Source organism: Telmatherina bonti, assembly GCF_933228915.1.
Source record: "Telmatherina bonti genome assembly, chromosome: 18".
NCBI lineage: Eukaryota > Metazoa > Chordata > Actinopteri > Atheriniformes > Telmatherinidae > Telmatherina > Telmatherina bonti.
The window spans coordinates 20,843,199-20,864,855 of NC_136616.1; the positions used below are offsets into that span (position 1 = coordinate 20,843,199).

The 21,657-nt window shown below is 39.2% G+C and overlaps 1 protein-coding gene across 1 annotated transcript; it reads left to right on the top strand.

The window, feature by feature from the left end:
• The first annotated feature begins 383 nt into the window (after positions 1-383).
• On the top strand, positions 384-20,464 carry ntn5 (netrin 5). The gene is made up of 7 exons (XM_079257651.1): positions 384-521; positions 6,068-7,542; positions 10,003-10,191; positions 12,182-12,331; positions 15,756-15,806; positions 16,865-16,945; positions 17,208-20,464. The coding sequence occupies exons 2-7, from the start codon at positions 6,078-6,080 to the stop codon at positions 17,801-17,803; spliced, it is 2,532 nt and encodes an 843-aa protein (XP_079113777.1). The 5' UTR covers positions 384-521; positions 6,068-6,077; the 3' UTR covers positions 17,804-20,464.
• The last annotated feature ends 1,193 nt before the right edge of the window (positions 20,465-21,657 follow it).

Here is a 21,657-nt window from a genome sequence, read left to right on the forward strand (position 1 = left end):
TTTTTTTTGGTTTTGTTTTTTTTTCATTTTTGCCAAATTATACTCCACGTTTACACTCAGTTTTAAATATACTGAGATGTTTTCTCTGTTATTATCTGAGTCAAACTACAAAAATCTAATTCAGACTATTTAAAACTGAAGCCATCAGTAAACTGCACTCTGACTTGTGTCTGAGTCACTGACATAAATTGAGTATTGCTGGTACGTTTTGCTTTGCACCAAAGCTTGAGGTGCGTTCTCTTTACGCAGCTCTTAGTTGCTGGGACAGACACCTCCCAGCTGATCCCGTTAATTTACAACCCCCCCCCCCCCCCCCCCCCCCCTCCACCTCTTCCTCCTTCTCCTCCTCTTCCTCCTCCCTCAGTAAACCTTTGTATCGCGCCCTCTCAGTGCGCCTGTCTTGTGCTCCGAGCTGCGGTTCTGCGGACGAGCTGGATGTGCGCACACTGGCTGCGCTGCTACGGATGATCAGGAGGCACCGCGGGGGCAGAGGGAGAAGGAGACTCGCTGGGAGGCACATGGTGAGCTTTAGAAATGTTTTCTTTTCTTTTCTTTTCTTTTTAAAACCATGTTAAAGGTTAAAGCTGCCTTGATGGCTGAGTTGTTGAGGTTTTTTCTGTTAAACTGCGCATGGAAAGATAAAAGTGCGATAATGCTGAAATTTAAGGACTTCTAATTGCAAAATAGGGCCAATAAATTGATTATTTGGATAAGGAAATATGGTAAAAATTTTAAAGGCAAACAGATTAACTGTGTTATTGTCTGATATAACACAAGATCAGCAAGTTTTCATCCTTTAGCGATTGTTTTATCATTATCATTTTTTTAGTGAAATGCGGTTTTAGTTAGGTTTTTCCTCTTTCTTTTTTATTAGTTTATCCTTTACATTTAGCAAATGATTTATTAATGTTTGCAAAATAATGCTAAAAGTTTACATATATGTAAAATAAATACTATTAATGTTAGTAATAACAGTTAACAGTTAATAATAAAAAGAAGAAGAAGAAACAGCTGAGCTGATTACTTTTTCTTTAAAATACCTTATATTGTTGCATTTTAGGGTGTAGTTTTTGTTTCAAAAGTTCTTGCTGCATATCAAACTTAAAAACAACATAATGACTAAATAAAACAACATACTACATTTAGTCTAGTTAACTGACCTTGCCTATAATTAATCCTAAATGCCATCACACACAAGCCTAACTATAAACATTAAACATCTGATTTTAGTTGTTTGATCAGCCCGATTGCCTCCCTGTATAAATATTATTGTTTCTCTCTCAGATAAAACTAACTGACTGCAGCCAATTTCTATTCAACAAGTGCAATTAGCTCTTCTGAACTGAAGCAATTACAGTCTGGGCTTCACTCTTAGCTTTTGCCAAAGTAACCAGACTAAATATGATAAACATTTATGTTTAATGAACCGCAGCAAGTGAGGGAACAGTGTTGGGTTAAAACATGCGACTGGCTTCAGGCTATTTGTCTTTTTAAGGTCACTTTTTCTTCATTCCTGCAGCTCTTCATATTCACAAGAGAATATGCCTTTCTTTCTTTCTTTCTTTTGTTCTTTCTTTCTTTCTTTCAATTACAAGAATTTTACAGTCTGCTGTTGCACAAGTTAATAAAAACAAGCTGTTCCGCTTGTTTACTTTTTTATAATCTTCTTAAAAAATCTTTGTCGATAATAAATTAGCTGACATAAGTAATAGGTGTTTTTTATTTGTTTTGGTGCTCATATCAGACTCAGCCCCGCGGTGTTTGGGTTTATTTTACCGCCTGATTCTAATTATCAACCTGTCGTACTGGGATTTAATTGACACACTATTGCAACCAGAGGTGGTTTTCTCTCTTTTTACATTTTTTTTCCTACCATCTTGCCCGTGGTTGCCTTTGGCTGGACTTCAACATAGGATCACAATGATTTCATCTCCATCTGTTTTTCAATACCATCATGTGAAGCTGGAGCTGACTGGAGCCTCTTGCCAACTTGTATGAGGCTGTAAAGGGGGGAGATTTGCAAGGAAAATCACCTTTAAATATCAAGAGTTAAACATGTGTTTTGTTTTGTTTTTTTTAAATTTAAAAATAAAGCAAGCAAAGCTCCAGCATGGATCAATGCAGAGTCAAAAGCACCTTCTGACTCGGCTCCTGGGGGGCCTTGCATGTGTACCAAGTGGCAGTTTGTTGGAGGTGCAAACTTGAAGGACAGAGGCCTTTAGCTAAAGATACAAGCAGCGATAATCCATTTTGTGCTGTCTGACGCTGCCACCTCTTGGGCAGCCCCACTAAAATTAGATTATTACACCTAAAACAGAACTCCTGGAATCTGCTCCGTGTGGAATAACACACACACACACACACACACATGGGCTTTGACTGGCCAGGCAGGAATGCAGTTTGGGAATACAGACCGCATGCATGAACGTCCTCTTCTCACCCAGAGTTGAGTGTTGTATTTCTGACGGGGCTGAGGACAATTGCAAATTAACAAAGGTGTCAGTTTGGTAACATGCGCCAACAGGTGCCTTGGTGCAGCTTCAAACGTACAGGCTGAAAGAGAGAGCTTATATAATTGATCACATTTATTTAAAGGCTCCGTGTCTTGGAACAGAGCCGAAATACGGACCGTTTGGAAATATTCCCAGCGACTATCTGCCTTATAAGATTGCACATATCTGGTGTTTATTTACACGATTTGGTCTTTTGAAAGCCATCACAATAGCAGGCCAGCTTGAGTTTGACATTTGCCTCCGTCTGGCCGACCGGAGCTGCTGTCCATGACGAAGAATGTTAAAATGTGTGAGACAGGCCAAATCCAGCTCATCTGCTCCACAGAAGTGCTCCAGATCCATGATATGACCACAGCGCTTAAGAGTGAACAGGTCAGCAGCAACTTAACAGGTTTGCAAGAGAGGAACCAACATGTCAGCTTTGAGATGACGAGAAAAGTCCATGTCCTGTTAAAAACACACTTCAGAGAATAGCATTTCTAATTCAAGATTTTAGTATTGGTACTTATTTCACCTCCCCATTAAGACATACATGACATGAGCATGCGGCTTCCAGAAGAATAAACCACAAGAACAATGACAAAAAAAATCTGACTTCATCTAAGGAAACTGCACAGCAGCAAAGTGTTACGTTCACATTCCCCCTGATGCTGTTAAACCAGTACAGATACATTTGTCTGTATATTTCTGCAAATATTTTTTACCTGTTTCCATTAATTCAGTTTGTTAATTTAAAAAAAAAATAATTCAGTGCATTCATTTAAAAAAAAAATATATATATATATATATATATATATACATATATATATATATATATATATATATATATACATATATATATATATATATATATATATATATATATATATATATATATATATATATATATATATATATATATATATATATATATATATATATATATATATATATAAAATATGCACACATTTTTGCTATTTAACCAGGCTTTAGCTTCTGCCTTTGATATCTTCACTCTTTGCAACTCAACACACATTTCATCTGAATGAAGAATAGGAGAATCACATTTGGGAGAGAAAAAAGAGAAAAGAAAGGACATCGGAGCATGAACATGAGCGTTGCTCTCCTCGCTCCTCATCTGTTCGGCTATGCTGTAAACATGCCCCCAGGTTGTCAGCAAGTACTTTTCCAGCCCCTGACCGGCCAAGCATAGCTGCTTCGAAAGCTCACCCGCTGGAGATGTTGTTGATCTCATCATGCCACAATTTGGCTGTTTTAACTTTTCGTAAGACACGTTTCTGCCAAACTGCTTCAGCATCACCTTATTTGCGCATAGAGTTTTACCAATGATTTCTACGTTTATGTTGGCTTTTTTTAATTATAAAACTGTAGGAGATACGGTTGTTACAAATAGGTTGACAACCAATATGAATTATAGAAAAAGCAATGCTGTATTCATCAAAACACACTTTAATAGGGAACGCCATTCGTCTTCAACACTTACTTCTGATGCACTGTGTGAATTTAAGGAAAGCAGCAGAGAAAAACTGCCGAAACTGGATCCTCTGGGTTCGGTTGGAGGTGCCAGACAGATGATCTGGTTTCGTATGAGGAGAGAGTCTGGATTTGGCACTGAGGGGCGCATTAAAAACCTCAGGGGCCTCTCTCAGATGAGCATCCATTTATCAAAGCCTTCGTAATGGGCCAATGTTTAATTAGACTTGTAATGTGACAAAGACAAGAGCAAGTGCATGTCAGGGGGAATGTTAAACAACCTCCCGCTTTCTCCTCTTGCCATGTGTGTGTGTGTGCGTACATCCCCACCTGCCTACACTTGCTCCAAATCCCCCGGCCAGAATGAATTCTGCCGTATGATCCCCACACTGCACCGCTTCCTGGGGTTGTCTTGTAACCTTTTCCCTGCTTTTCTCTTTGAAGTTGTCTTCCTTTCTTACGTGATCAGGACACTGACACCAAATGAAACCTGAGAACTAATTAATCACCCATCAACTTATAAGTCCTGCTTCTTATCAGTGCATTCAGGTTCCCGTGGGGCATGTCTCAACATGCTAGGAATGGCTAGCTGAGGCATTCTGGACCCCAGGAATGTGACTCTGTGGGACCAGGGTCACAGTCAGACCACTCATCACTGCACTTGTAGTGTTTCCTGTAGCAACACCACAAAACACAGCCGGCAAATAGACCCCAATCTTCCCCACCTTTTGTCCAGGACCAGATTTAGCTGATTCACCTTTAAGCCCTCCGTTAGCTTTTGGAGGTCAGTAGCGGAGCAGTTTGTCCGAGGCAGCAGAGGGAGTGCCATGGCCAGAGCTGTGTGGTCCCAAAGGGAAGCCTTATATTTCGGTCGTTGGCTAATTGAGCGGGATGACGAGGCCGGAGAGGCTCTCAGCTCCGTCCTCTCCTACAAGTTTGGTTTATGCAGCCCTGCTGACTTTGCTGTCAGTGTCAAACGCTTGTTAGAACATCATCAATCTCAGAGCAGTTAAGAATATTCCCAAAGCAGAATGAAGGGGGCAGGTGATAGACGAGCAGGCAGATAAGAGCCAGAGAGAAAGTTGTTTGAAAACGTACAAGAAGGGTGGTGACGGTTGACAAAATGAACCAATGAAATAAGAATTTCCCAAAAGATGAGCAGGAAAGTGTTGAAATTTCTTCACAGGAAACAAGAAATGTGCTTCTGGGGTTTGTGCGAACAGTAGAAAAAGGCAATAAATCACAGGTTCCACAGAAAGTCGAGGGACTGTTCAGTTTTCCTGCGTACAAAAACAAAGCCCTCTGCCACAAATTCTGACAGAATAATAATTTACAGTTAGCACCAGTTGTAAGAAACGGGAAGGGATTTGTTCGCACTCTGGACTTACACAAGACTGAGTTTGTATTCGCCACGGAAGTAACAAAGTAGGGGCTCAAATTGAACACGCATTTCAATCTATAAATCTTTCCTACCATCCTTAAAACTAATCTCCAACCCTTCTTTGCCCTCCCATCGTCCCTCTCTCCATTTTCTCATGTCTTCTATTCTGACCATGACATGACACACTGCTCATGCGCATTGGTTTTGCTAGCCTGCAGCCCCGACCGACGGTAAAACGATTTGAAAAGAGAGCAATAAAAGTGATGGATGTGGTCCAGCTCAGGGTTTAGCTCCAGCTGTCGGGCATGTTTTTTGTCATTGCAGACAGACCTGCTGGGTGCGTGCCCCTCTTCACCCTCACTCATCTTTTTTTGTGGTTGAGGGGAGTTTTAAGATGAATACCTTCTTAAAGGTTGTCAAGATTATGGGTTCAAAACAGTGGTTGACACTGCTGTAAAGAGCTGAATTACATTTTTACAAGATGAGGTCTTTACTGGCATCCACGGCGAGCCAGTGAGGTGAAGTGATGCCGTTTTCTGGTATCATCTGCTTGTAATAAAGGCACAGGTGTCCGATCTTATATTTCCTTCTTCTTCTTGAAATGCCCATCATATAAATCAATCAGTTTGTTTTTCTGCATTTATGGTATAATGCATATGGACTTCTCTTAAAAATGGTCTTTTTTTTTCTTGCCCCACAGGCTCGATGACATGATGTTCCAATCCTTTTCCCCTCCCCTTTCCACTTCTGTCATTCCTGTTTTCCTCCGACTCTTCCTCCTTTTCCTCCTTCCGTCCCCCATCTCCTCTTCCTTCTCCCACACCCCGTTGAGCTGGACATCACCTCATGACCCCTGCTACCACTCAAATGGGCGAATGCGACACTGCCTGTCAGAGTTCATCAATGCTGCCTATGGAGTTGCGGTCAACGTCAGCCACTCGCTATATGGGCCAGATTCTGATGGCAACGTCACCACCTTGACGGACCTCCACAACCCCCACAACCTCACCTGCTGGATGGCTCATACTGGGGCTGACACTGGAGATTGGGTCCTCACTCTGCCACTGGGGCGCCGCTTTGAAATCACCTACATAAGTCTGCAGTTTTGCAACCACGGGGAGCCGTCAGACCCTATCGCCATCTCCATCCTCAAATCAATGGACTATGGACGAACCTGGAGGCCAATGCAGCACTACTCCAGCGACTGCTTACGGTACTTCAAGCAGCCCCCTCAGTCCATTGCTCAAACAAGACACCAGGAGACAGAGGCCCTCTGCTCAGATCCTCGGCCCCTTCAGAGGCAGCGGGGCAGCATGGTGCTTGCCTTTTCTACTCTAGATGGACGACCATCCTCTCCAGATTTTGATTACAGCCCCACCCTCCAAGACTGGGTAACAGCTACAGACATCCGCGTGGTCTTTCACAAGGTGTCCAGAGATGTTGTAGACATCTTTGATAAAATAAAAGACGAGGCACAATGGCTTGATGGTTCACATAACACCAGAGAGACAAAAGTTCTGAAGTGGAGATCGGACGTCAAGGGCCATACTGGGGATCAGGTGGACAAGTTAAATAGAGATAATACACTGGCATTTTTTGACAGAGAGAGAAAAAACTCTGAGATAAGAGGAAGAAGCAAAGAAGAGAGAGTTAGAGAGGGCCGCCATAAAGGGTCAGTTAGAGATGAATATGTTCATAATGTGACTAGCAAGGAAGGAGAGGATGGTTTCAACATGGACTCACTTGTTGTGCCAAAGAGAAGCGGGAAAGGCAGAGCACATGGCCGCAAGAAGGAAAATAATCAGTGGGCACCCTGTGCTAACAGAGGTTGTAATTGGACAGTTGAAGGGCGGGGCAGGAAAAACAGAGGGCGAGAACTGAGGAAGAGGAGGAACAATAATCTCAACATAAAACAAAGCATTAGAAACGGACAAGTGGAGCAACCTTCTGGTTTTACCTCTCCTGCACGAACTCTTCTAGCTCTCGCTGACCTGCAAGTCGGAGGCAGGTGTAAATGTAACGGACACGCATCCAGGTGTCGCCGCGATGACACGGGTCGCGCAGTGTGTGTGTGTGAGCATCACACAGCAGGGCCAGACTGTGATGTGTGTGAGGATTTCTATTTCGACAGACCATGGCATCGATCTACACCCACCCACCCAAACCCTTGTGTTGGTAAGTCCTGGTTTCTGTTTGAGTGATATAAAAGTAACTTTAAAGACACACTGCAGAACTTTTGCCATTTTTCCAGCGACTCGCCCCCTATTGACGGCTAATTTGGCATCTGTCTTACATCTTACATGACCTGTTAGCTCTCTTCAGCCTGTAAAGACAACCTTACAATCACTCTTGCTTTTCTCTTTTTTAAATTTCTTGTGTTTCTTTGTGAAATCAGCGACAGTGTGTGTTCCAAACAGCCAGTGTGCTAATGTTTGTTTTCTAGCATGTGGAGCGAAACTTTGCTGCAACGTCGCGCAGCGTCCTGGATGAAAAAATTGTATAGTGCATTTTCTCAGCATCAGGATGCTAACTGGCTGCAGTGGCGCCAGAAATACACATTATTAATCTCACCTTGTCTTCCAACGATTCTGAAAAGCCAGTTTTAAGGTCAGAAAGTTATGAAATGTGTCTTTAAGATAAAGAAAGTTCTTCATTTATTAAAACTTCACACCGTCTTAAATGTATTTACTCAGGAAAAAGGCCCACAGACATATAGCTGAATGTTTTACTGTATTTTGTCTGTTTTACAATAATGAAAATGGGATAAATAAAAAAGCATGTTTTTTTTACAGTAAATACCTTTCAAATTTAGCACAGTTAAAAATGTATTCTTGGTGAAAAATCTCCACATCTGTAGCACTTACAAACATCAGGTTTTCCCATTTTATTTCCATCTATATACTGATGGATTTTACAGAGCGGTTTGTTCATATTGATTCATAGAACATCTTTTCCTGAAACACAAACCAAAAGAGATACATTTTTCTGCCTGTTGAAAGTATTGTGTAACATATGTAGTGGTTAAAAGAAACCACAGCGTAACTCCTTCAGTAAAATTCTTTGAATCTTGTATGTCAGCGCTATGAAATCTTCTGCAGAGCTTTGTGTTCATGTCTATCTTCACTATAAACTAAATAATAACTAAATTTAGCAAAAAAAAAAAAAAACAAATAAAGGAAGAACATTTGTGTTTGGTGGATTATTTCTTTGCTGTTGCGTTTCTTCTCAGCAAATCTTATACTGTTAGAAAGTTTGTTTCTTTTTCTTGTTAATGGAACCAATTAAATTGGAGAAATGCATTTGTGGGATGAGCAGCAGAGTTGAGTGTGTGGGCTGGAAAACATATCAAGTCTTCTCTACCAATGCTATACAGTGTTTCCTGCTATTGACTCTTGTATTGGGCTCCTAGTGCCTCATTTGCTGACAATCAGTTGCCCGATCGGTGCCTGATTAGCAGCATCTGTGAGCGTTGACCCCTGCAACAGCAGTCAGTTAGCATCTGCTCCTAACATGCCACAACTGGCTACACTGGATAGGCACCGTGTCATCAGGCAACATGAAGCAGGTGTTCTACAAAGTCAAGATGCTGGAGTGAGCTTTGGTACTATCTCAATTGAAAGCCAAGTTCCATCAAATGGTGCATGTCAGAGACAAAGACAACATCACAAAAAGACTGTTTCCTTAACCTTTCAGCACTTAAGGACCATAGATAATCTTCGACAGATTTGAAGCCAAGGCTTGTGGGAAAACATGGTTAATGGTTCTATGCCCAGACAATCAGTAATAAACAGCACACAGCCAATCTTCAATGTCTTGGGGGCTGCCAAGACACTTGCTTTGAGTATCTTTCACCTTCAGGACTGCCACAGTGAGTCCAAATTTTTCCTACAGCAGTTAAATTCTACAGTTGAAGTATGGAGAAGATGCAGAGAACACCATGCTGATCCAGTAAATAAAAACAAACAACAGCCAACAGCATAATAAGCTATTTGGCGTTGGAAGGGAAGATTTGACAAGTTTTTTTGGGGGCAATCCACACACTCAACTCTGCTGCTCATCCCACAAAAGCATCTTCCTGACCATTGTGGCACCATTTACACGGAAAAGAAAGATGCTTTCTTGTCATGTACAGTTTAGTGCCATGAGGCATAGTTGCAAAAAATAGTTTTATTTAAAAGCCAAAGATTGAGTTTATAAAACTTTATAAATACAGACCATTAAAAAAAAACAAAGGAAAGTTTGTGTTACTTTTAAATTAGATTTTAACATTCTCCAGTTTCACCCGTAAGTCTGACTGAGACCTAAATTTGTTATATGGATTTTCTGCCCTGCAACCATGAAAACAAGCGTGCAAATACTAGAATCTTATGGATGGACAATTGTCATCAGTGTACAATTTGTCAGAAAATTTGAGTTTTGGCCCCAAGTTTTGAAAAGATGGTTCCTCATGCAGAAAAAAAAAAAAAAGAGTATTTGTTACAATCGGCCGTTTTATCTGTGTTTCATGACTATATTTTTATTGTTACATCATTACCCAGTACAATAATTACCTCCTCAGTCTTCACTGGGCTCACTCAGTTCATGTATGCTGCAACAATAATATTTTCCTTAATTGGTATTTGTCGTTTGTTTTAGCCTGCGAGTGTAACGGCCATTCAAACAAATGCCGCTTCAGCATGGAGGTGTTTCAGCAGTCGGGTCGGCGCAGTGGAGGTGTGTGCCAGAAGTGTCGGCACCACACTGCTGGACGCCACTGCCAGTACTGCCAGAACGGATACACCCGCGACCATACCAAGCCACTCAACAATCGCAAGGCCTGTCAACGTCAGTAACGAGATGTGTGTGTTTGCTGTATGTGTGATGGGTGAACGGGAAAGGGTGCTTGGCAGCAGGGCTGGATTAAAAGTGCACAGGCTTCTGGGCCCAGAGTGTTCCAAGGGGCCCCTTGCCCACAGCAACATTGTGAAAATTGTGAATGATACTCTGTGAAATTACATTTCAGCCAATGGTACCAATAGCAATAAACTAGACACTGTGTCCAAACTGCTGGTGTTTGCCCCACATGGGCCCAACATGGGCCCCAAGTGGGTGTGGGTTTGTGCCCACAATACCCATTGGATAATCCGGCCTTGCTTGGCAGGTATATTTTATACGTTTAAATGGCCAATGTGTCTCCATCCTAGCATACTGAAGTGTTTATAGTCTACGTTGTAATAATGGGCAGCTATTCCTGTTAGCATTGCACACAGAAAAAGACACTCACTAAGCTGCCACCTGTATCCCCATCGTTACCACCAGCAGGCATCTGCCATGACTCCTGACCCTTGACGGGTCACAAGTGACTGTGACACTGTGGCATGCTCAAGTGCAGGCTTGAAAACAAGCCTAATATATCCAAAGTAAATGGGCTCTTTCTTCTTAGTGCATATGCATGGACGAAAAACAACACTAGCCAGGATTAAATATCCTCATATTTTATCACTATTCAAGCATGAAGAAGCTGAAACTTGAATATACACAGTGTCACCATGCAATATTACATCTTAGCTTTACTTTATTGATGCTATATTTCACAGAGTAAGTATTCAGAGGCAAGTGGTGATACTCATTTTCTCCAGTCAGGCTGTTTGGATTCATTGTAAGGATGTGCGTAAATGTTATCCCAGTGAGACCAGAGTCACTGAAGTGTGGCTTCCTTTTTCCATCTGTCTACTTTAATCTGGTCTTATTCTGTAATAGCTGTGGTAAATAAAAAGCCTAGCTGTATAAACCATGATAAATCCAGGCATTAATCTTCATACACACCATAGCATATGCTGAAGGAAATTGATCAGGACACAACATTTGTCTGAATTTGGGTTAACATCATCCATCTTCTCTAAAAGCACCAGGAAATCATACTGTGATGGGATATTTTCGTGTTACCCACTTGGAGATTTGTCTTCATTTACCTATCAAGAGACTGTATTGTGTATAGCCCTATTTTGTTTTAGCTGGATTGTCCTTGTTTCGCTCTAGGACAAACCTTGAAGACAGATGTTTGCTGTCATTCATGGTTAAATCTGTGTCTTGACACTACTGGATGGTCTTCATCATATTTTCTGTCTCTCCATTGCCATGTATTTTTACTAAGATTTGATACTACGTAACTTTACTCCGCTTCATCGCCTATTGAGGAGCTAATGAAGAATCTCATTGTTTTGGTTTTTCAAAGTCTTATATTTGTTTCAGCTCATTCTTTTAGTAATGCTGGTTTTATTGCATATTTTATGTGAAAATGTCAAAGGCTAATGCTTATATGCTCTACAAGCACATTCCTGCTGTCTAAATCTGCAACACAAGGCCTTTGAGGCATAAATTTGGTCATCTGCACCAGTTTGCAAAAGTTCACAGGGCACATCTGCTGCCAACTGCATGCAGTCCAAAATGTTTTGCCACACGGACTGAGAGGACCAGCAGCAGTGCGCCTAGTGTGATTTCCTACTGAAAGCAGAAGTCGTAGAGGTTGTAGTAGCAAAAGAAAATTGCACGTTAAGAGGAAACACCTTGGGCCATTTTTCATGCCTTTAGAGTGCTTAATTTACACCAATTAGATGCCCATGCAAGCTGTTGATATAGCTTATCCAAAATGTAGGACAAACAGAACCAAGTGCATGTTTTTTGTTCCCATACAATGCAAGAGGCAAGCTTAACATAACAGCATGTTAGAATCTGTTGTTGAGTTTGTTCGGCAATCCTCTATAAGGATCATGAGAGGCTCTGTTTGGCAAATAGATTACAAATGTGTCAAGGGTCTTGCACTTTTCTTTTCCAGCATGTCAGTGCCATCCTCTGGGGGCAGTGGGTCACTGGTGTAACCAAACATCAGGTCAGTGTTTGTGTCGAGAAGGAGTGACTGGGCTCAGGTGTAACCGCTGCGCACCAGGATACACACAGGGCAAGTCCCCTCTGCGGCCCTGCATCAGTAAGTTTATTACCTGAAATAATACAAATTCAAAGTCTGGTAAAAATGAAGGAGACTTGTTTTAAGAATGTCAGTTTAGACCGAGTTATTAATGAGGATTAGTCTGTGAAAAATTTTGAGGGTGGTGGTGGCTCAGGTGGTCCTGCGACCTGAATGTCAGCGGTTCTGCAGCCCCAAAGGACATAAGCAATCACTGAGGCCCGGTCCCAAGCCCAGATAAATTAAGAGGACTGCAAGTGCGGAAGTAAAACCATGCGAGTAGGGTTTATGCTTATTTTTTTCAAGAGAAAAAAGTGTTGGTTTCTGTTAACAATGATCAGTCTCAGATTTCAAAAAGTGTTTTTTTCCCCCATAAGTCATTCCACCTTTTAATAATTTGTTGACAGTCATGACAAAGTGACCTCTTTCCTTCAGCTTCATTTGCTCATGGCCTAAATTAATTAAATAAGTGTACCAAACTCTTTAAGCCTTTTACCATCAATTAGATAGATCTAAAAGGTGCCGCTGCTCTCCATGCTAATTTAGCTCAATCATTCATCATATCTCCTTTTCGTCATCCCTAGAGACGGTTTCCACAGCAGCGTTAACATGAGCTCAACGATACAAGGAAACCTCATATCCCACTGATCAGGGATCAGTGTCAGATCAAGAGGATTGTTGCTACTCCTATCTCAATGACTGGCCAGAACCAAAAATCAGTCATGAGCACAAATTAGTATGCAAAACCCTGGCTAATGAATTGAGTACAGACAATTCGACAGGCATTAAGGCTTTGTAAGTCCCAGTCAGGTGACATAGGGAGTTGGAGAGGAGCTTCACACCTGTTGCATGGCTCAAAACTCCCCTTTGCAAGGCCCAGACTCATAACTCTCGCAGTGAAAGGAGGGAGTGAAAGAAAACCTTGTTTGTTTTTACTGCCAGACCATCGCAGGCTATGTATAGCATCTCTCTATCCCCAACATTACCGCCAACACTTCTGCTCCTTTCTCAGACAGACAAAAGCAATGCAGTTATAAGGCTGAAATCTTAATTTTTCTAAGTATTTTATCTTATCTCCTTAAATATATTAAGAGATTCACAGTATTAAATTTATTTTTATTATCCTGCCCTTAGCTACAACTTTTGATTTAGCCAATCAGACAGCTAAAGCAAGACAAAGTTAGCCAATAAGTTAGCTACAGTTAAGCAAGAAAAATGCTTTTTACCTGCTATTGTGTACAAAAAAAAAGACTCAGAGAGGACAGATTATTGTGGATATTATTTAATTTAGCAGTATGCTAGATGATAAAAAACTAGGGGGATTCTTGCCTAAGCTAAGACTGACGATAGCTGACATTGTGTGTGTGCAGCACAAACAGAATTTTATTTATTTTCACTCAATATGAAATAAATTTAAAAAATGTAAATAAAAAAAATACATAATGAATACTAAAATAAAAAAATGAATATTCCAATAAAATGTATTTTATTTTTACTCATTTTATGTTTTGGCTTAAAAAACAAGTTTGTTTTTCCCATTTCCTGGCAATTTATGAGTAACAACAGAATATGAGTCTATATTATGAAGATGTAAATAAAATTATGCCAAATTTAACCTTCTTTGGCAACATGGTGCATTTTTAACATTTTTGTCAAGACACACCTAAAACCTGACCATACCATGCCAAATTTATTTATAAAGCACTTCCTCAAATTGACGGCAGAAACAAAGTTTTGCACATCATTACTAAATAAAGACTAAAGAAGTAAAATATAGAAAAATAATAACACAATTAAAAACAACTAAAACAGAAATAAAAGGCAAAGTCTTACAATTAAAATCATAAAATTGGTTTCTCATACTGGGTCAAAATCTGTTGTGTAACAGAGATTTTTAAGATGCGTTTTGAAAGTAGAAAATGAAAACGCCTCTTGAACATTTAAATGTCAGATGTTCCATATTTTTGGAGCAGGAAAAGAAAATACTTTGTCCCCTTTAACCTTCCATTCAGATTCTGATGCAACCATGAGCAGCAGATCAGCTGACCTTTACAAAGACACTAATCCTTACAACTCAACAGTTGCAAGGAAGTAAAATGTGAAAGTAAACCACACTCTTCCAGGACCATACAGGGCCAAACCGATCCAAATGCTCTGATTGTACCACCATAATGAAAAGCCAGAGTGCAAAATATCAACCTTACTGTTAGGGAAATTCTATTTATTTGAAATTCCATGGCCAGCATAATATTTAACCTTGTCAGTGTTTTTTACTTAAGATTATTTTTGTCACAGATTACATGATAAAACAGACGGCAGAGCAAATCAATAATAAACTGACATATTTGTCAGCACATCACTTAAAGTATAACGGATTCTGATGATTATTTATTTATGAGTTGTGTAGATTTAGATGAGAAAAGGCAAAATAAGCACAGAATATGAACTATATATGATAGCTGATACAGACTTGTAAGGTTCACCATGGCATCATAATGAGATCAGTTATTTGGACCAAAGGAGGCATGCCATTTTACTTGAACTAAGTTTTGTTGTTTTCTGTTTATTTGCCTGATTTAGCTAGTTCAGTGCACCTTGAAGTAACCCTCAAAACATCCGAATAGGACCACCCTGTTGTAATTTAAACATTGTGTTAATTTTGTGTTTGCTAACAGAAAGTTTACAAGTCAATAATTTGGACTAAAAATACAAAAATGTTTTATAAATTGTGCTTAGACCACTGTATATCTAACACTGACATTTTATCTAGTTTTATTTTTTTAATCCACAAAATAAAATGTGTTAATAAGATAGATTTTGGCACAGTGTGGTTATTGCTTTGAAACAGCTTATACAAGTTTAAAGTGCATCATTATTACCGTTAATATGTACTGAAGATACAAACACACAACGCCTTTTAAATGTGGGGTACTGTCAGCTGGATGAGGGTGTTGGGTGTCAGTGGCCCACTTGTGTCAGAGAAAACAGAATAGTCATAGGACTATAGCGCTGGCTTATATGGTCGAACTGCTACACTCACATACTTTTACAGGAGACCTGGGTAATGTATGTCCAGCCGACCACATAGGTCATTTCCATTCCTGAACACATCCACGCATATAGGGAGCGAATAACTTCACTAGACTCTGCTTAATGTTTAAGACAAAACCATACAAGATCTGAAGGTCTGACCTTATTAAATTACTAAAAGTAAAGTTTGCATGTTTGACCGCTACTCACAGAGTATGTTTCTAGACCATAAAAGGGCCAAGCACTCAATCCTTCTGACATTTGCTTATCTTTGGTGTGGGCATGCCCATGTTCCAGGAGGCGTTGAAATACAACGCATATAAAACACAACTCCAATAAACTGACAGTCCAGGTAGGTTGCCTGAAGTGTCTCTCTGTATCTGACACCTCTCCAAAAGTGTGTTTATGCTTGCAGAGATTCAGGAGGTTGCTCCCACCCCCGTGTACCAACCTCAATACAGCATAGGTGAGTAAAACTACCAGTTGTTTTTTTTTTTTTTCTTTCTTGTAATCTTGGCTGTATAATTACTTCTATCTTCATGCAATGTGCATCATGTAATATTCTTATGTTAATTGTGGGGAATCCTGGTAATCCTGCTGGAAAAGTTTAGAAATGAAAAAATATCTCAGTTATGTTTTTTTAGAGCAAATTGAACAAATTTTAAATTCCTTTATTGCCATGTTAAATCAAATATATGTTTTGTTAGCTTATTACCAATGCTTTTGTTCAATCCATTAGCTTTTAGTTTATTTACTCTTATGTTCATTTATTCTTCAGTCAAGCTCCTTCCCACTGTCACCAGTGTGCTTGCTCAGGATGGGAGATTGAGTTGGATCTTCAACTCAATCTGTTGGTTCCTTATATAGGCTATTATGAATTGGCTTTCATTATGGTTTTCTTTCTTCTGTCTGTAAAGCGTCTTGAGATGGCATTGCCGTGATTTGACGCTATATAAATAAAGTTGAATTGACTTGAATTGAATTGAAAAGCTCTATAAAGCCAATAAGGAAGGTTTAAGTTTAAAATAAAAAAAAAAGAGTCAATAGCATCTTCAAGAAGGTATTCATGAATTTTCCATATTCGGTGATGTGGTAGGTTGCAGAATAATATGAAAGGAAACACAATTTAAACATAATTAGACTCCATTTCTGCTGATGGCTGGACAACATTTCAGCTTTTACAATATAAAAACTTGAAATTAAAGTTTTTCCTTTCTTTTTGGTTGATTTCGCCTCACAAGTCGAATGAAACCCTTCATGAGGGTACGTTTGAACGATCCTTGAAGTGCTTTGAGCATCTCTTACTGCTTTTACTTAGCAGCTAACCACTCCCTCCTAGCGGCAGCTGAAGGAATGTCCCACCTGCTGCAGCTGGGATCATGTGTTAGTCAGAGGATACTGTGATGACAAATAGAAGCAGCCATATTGTAATTAGGGGAAAAGACATGTGCTGATATCCATGCTATGAAATGACACCCTTCTCATTTGCTGCATTCTCCCTCACTGTTTCCTTCTCTGCTGCAGCGGAGGAGTGTGTTTCATACTGCCAGCCCTCTCAGGTTAAAGTCAGGATGAATTTGGAGACTTATTGTCTGAAGGATTACGGTTGGTGCTGTTTTTGCTTCCTTACTGACTTTTTATCAAGTTCTATCACAAAATATTTTAAAACTGCATATATGTCGCTAAGGTAACATCAATCAACACATTATAAAGCATTATGTATATATTTTATAGAAAATTTAAGGAAAATCGAGCATTTTGATTTAAACTACTATTAGCGAGGCCAAGTATCTCAAGAACAAAGTAAAATCAAGTCAGTCTGGTGAATTTAAGAAATGTTTAAGCATGTTCTGTGTGTCTTTGTCAGTGCTGAAGGTGCAGGTGAGAGCGATGGAGCGTTCAGGTCCCTGGTGGCAGTTCTCCATCTCTGTCCAAACCATCTTCCGTACAGGGTCTACCTCCCGTGTTCGCAGGGGCTCCCAGTCCCTCTGGGTTCCTGACCGTGACCTCAGCTGCGGCTGCCCCGCCCTCCAAGTGGGTCGGACATTCCTTCTTATTGGGGCAGATGAAGGAGAGCGGGGTTGGAGCCCTGGGGAAAGTCGCCTGGTAGCGGACCGTTCCACTCTGGCTCTCCAGTGGCAGGAACACTGGAATCCCAAACTTAGGAACTTCCGTGGGCAGGACAAGAGGGGCCGCTGCCTTTCTGTATCCCAAAACAGCCACCACCGCCACAGGGAGAACACAAAGACTCAAACTGTGTACATCCCACCCCACCTACTGACTGACAACAAGCCTCATGGCACAGACACGCTCACCGTGAAAGAGGATGAGGCTCAGACATCAGTGGTGCCGCGCACACTCGCACACAAAGACGATGATGTTAAATCTACAGAGATGCCATCTTTCGCTTCCCATGCTCCTGCTCTGCTGTGCACCACTCAAAGTCCTGAAGAAGAAGAGTAATTAAAATAAAACAAGAATGCAAAGAATATACTTAAAAACTGTCGCTTTGACTTTTATCTTCCATCATCGAGGAAACACTGTCAAACCACTTATTACTCTTTTGAAGGTTTAAGGAAAAACTAGAGGCTTATCTGTCAAGTCTGGAGAGAAATACCAGAAAATTGCCCTTAAATGAGAAAAATAACCATCTGATTCTTCTTGTATTGGTTTGGGTTTCAAAAAGAAGTACTTGTAAAGCACCAAGTTTATATAAAGTGGTAAAACTCACTGATAAAAGATTTCCAACAATAGTAATGGCGCTATGTAAATTATCAATAATCAAATTTTTGTTTTCTTTAAAAAAAAAAATTTAAGTCTGAAGAGTCAAACAGCATTTTTGTCTTACAGATTTAAAAAAAATATACATTTTGTGTCATATTTATTTATTGAATTGTTTTGTTTGATAGCAAATTTTGACACCTAAGTAACGCATTTTGTGCAGGTTCACCATGATAAGAATTGATATTAGCCCTCACGTTGATACATTATTCGGGAAATCACAGCTTCAACTTTTCTATCATTTACTGAAATTAATTATAAAAACATATTGATTAATAAGGCTAAATGAAAATGGTTTGATTTAGAAAATTCATATCTGTTTGTCAACTCAAAGACATATAGAACAATGTCTCTTGAAAATTTTGTGTTGGAAAATGTGGATTAATCCTCATGGAACTGGATTTATCTGCTTTTGCTTTACTCTCACAGTGTTGTCATTAACTAGGGCAGAAGCTCAACTCACACCTGTCACTTACAGCCTAATATTTATGTAAACTGGCTTTATCTACACTCTGTTCCCTCGCTGAGCAGCTGAGACAGAGACCAAACTAACTTCAACCTCATATTCTAAGCGTACAGGAATCCTCAGACGGTCCGTCAGGACCACAGATACAGATCGAAAAACATCCGTTTGACCTGTCGTCATGACTTCTGTTTCCATTTGGGAAATATGGCATCATAGCTCATGGGAACTGGTTGTGGGGTATTAAAACAGATGGAGGAGCTCCAGTTTGCCGAGCGGCCTTGTTGTTTTGATAGCGCTGTGTCGGCGATTGGCTGTGCTGCTGTGTTGAAGCCTGCGATTGAAAATAAAAAGAGAAAAATAGACTTGCTGAGTGATGACCTCGGAGCAGGTCTGAACACACTGCACGCCGAGGAGGGTGGGAGTGTTCATTTTGAGATCTTTTTCTCTGCAGTTATGAGGTCCAACCAGCTGGCAGATTATCGGGGCCCCCAGACAAGCAGATCACAAAGTCTTGTTCAGTTCCTGTGTGCAATGACTCGATATCTACTTTGTTTTCTCAGATGCATTTAAAAGGAACAGACATTTTCTTCATATATTTAACCCTTTTTTCCCCATTTGTGCTCCAAATAATATTTTAGTTGAAGAAAATTTGAAGGAAAAGCAGTTTGTGGACTTTTTACTAGTCTATATTCAATATTAACTATAGTTTCATTGAGTATTTTGTAACACTCGATTTCACTATCATTACAGATGATTATGGTCCACATCAGCAAACTCTATATCAGGCCAACGTTAACACACAGTGTTGAGGCTGCTCAAATGTCACGGAAATCCAAGATGATGATAAAAATAATGAAATAAATTTTTGATACAAGGAAGAGAAATAAGTCACTGCAAGATATTTTTCGTTTACTCCCTGCATTTTTCTACTTTTTTTTTCTGGTAAAAGGTTAATTTATATTGTAATAATTAGAGCCGTGGAGAATATCTTTATGGAGTTACAGCTGTTTTCACAGAGAGACTTAGACTGAGATGTTTACTGTAGATTATTAAGCAAGTTTAGATGTTTACAAGTGTAAATACATTCTGCTTCCTGTTTTGATTTACTGGCAATGCTCTCATCTGTTTGGTACAAAGCTCTGATTGTTTTTTCAGTCAAATACAGGCAACTAAAAATGAATTAAATAAATAAAAATATTTCAATATTCTTTTTCTCCTTTGTAATTAAAAGAAAAAAGAATAAATGTGATACAATGTTATTGTGGGATTTTAAGATGAATGTGACCTGTCTTTTCATGCAACAAATAATAAAACTTAAAAAAAAACAAAAACAAAACGTTTGATCAATTTATTGATCATCAGAATATTTAAACAAACAATTTTAATATAATATTACTAGAAAAACTGTTTGAATCAAATACATATGGAAGAAAAAAATAAATTAAATCTAATAAGTGATTAATAATGAATAATAAAGACAGGCCCTCCTTATGTGATTGTTTTTCAATATTGAAAAAAAGAATTTTATTTACCAAAATGACTGATTAAATAATATGTTTGACATGTTTGTGTTTCCTTTGAAAACTGTTAAAAACTTTCATTCTCTGAATTTTTTATTTCTGTAATATTTAACTACATGTAGTCACGAAAAGGCAAAGATGCCTGTAGAAAGAAAGAAAATAAAAGAAAAGAGAAAAAAAGAAAAGAACAGAACAGAAAAGAAAAGAAGTTAGTGGGATCTTTGTTTTTCTGGGTTTGTCATTACCACAAATCTATCAGTACTTTTAATAATGTCCTTTAATTTGTGTTTCCGTGCCTGTATTTGAAATTATTTTCATATATCAATAAAACAAAAGCTTGACGTCAGCTCTGCTCCACTTTAGCCTACTTTTCTGGTATTGTTTCCATTTTATTATAAGTTTTTTCAGTCTGTCACGATTATGATTTTTTTTTTTTTTTTTTTTTTTTTTTAATTACAATGCTAGCAAATGATTATATATATTCTTCCCTTGAGGGCTTAAAAAAAAGAAAATGATTAATCACTCTTATTTATTTCAAGGATAATTATACAGGTTGAGCCTTACAACAGTAATAGTGTTTTTAAAAGAAACTAAATACTTGCAATTTCTTTTTTATTTTCATCATCTAATTTTTTTTAAATTATTATTCATAGTTTCTGTTCTGGATTATTTGCTTCTTGTGTTTAAAATCATCCCACATACACTAAATCTAGACAAAGTGTTGAATAATGTGCTGCATTAACACAGCTCCCCTTTAACATTCATCTGAACCACATTATTTTAACTGCTTTGAAACTAAACTGGATGCTTCTAGGCCAAGTGACTTAAAACATTAAATGAACATTTTATATTTGAAGACTATATTTGAATGGAGGTATTTTTTTTAGTGTGAAATACTGTATATTAGATTTGGCAGTGGTTTAAGTATTAGCAGTTTTAGAGACTAAAACAGAAATAAAAGGAGAAAGAATAGACTTCTATCTATGAGATGGTTGTAGACAGCTTCCAGATGATTGCTAATGCTACGTTGTACATGCTAAGTTATGAAAAATGACCAAAGGTTGTAAAAGACCTTTCACAGAAATGTGAACAGATAACAGAAAAATGTTCAGCCAGTAAAGACGCACATGTATTTTGAAGAGGACCTTTAGGGATGGTTTGCAGCAGGAAATGCAACCATGCGCGCACACAGCAACTATAAGAGTTAAGTTTAGCATGTAGCAAACAACTTGTGTGTCAGAGAGGAATGAATGGTGGGGGTGGGAAAAACAAAGTGTGTGTCAGTACATGCACAATCATGTCTTGGTGGTAAAGTATCTGCCTGTGTGTGTGTGAATGCAAAGCACCTGCTGGGTTGCAACAGGAAGCACCTGTCAGTGGTCGTCTCCTCTGTGCTGGTTCTGTCGACATGAGGGTTTGATCCTGAAACTCGCCAAACACACACACTTACACAGACACTAACAGACAACTTAAGCCAGCAGCTCCGCTCTGCTGTGAGGCAGCGTGCTGTCTGAGGCTTTGTTCACGTTACACCGGCCACACTTTATTTT

Coding starts and splice junctions, on each gene's coding strand:
- ntn5 (XM_079257651.1), top strand. CDS start 6,078: ATGATGTTCCAATCCTTTTCCCCTCCCCTTTCCACTTCTGTCATTCCT. Junction 12,332..15,755: donor CCCTCTGCGGCCCTGCATCA/GTAAGTTTATTA, acceptor TTATGCTTGCAG/AGATTCAGGAGGTTGCTCCC. Junction 16,946..17,207: donor TTATTGTCTGAAGGATTACG/GTTGGTGCTGTT, acceptor TGTCTTTGTCAG/TGCTGAAGGTGCAGGTGAGA.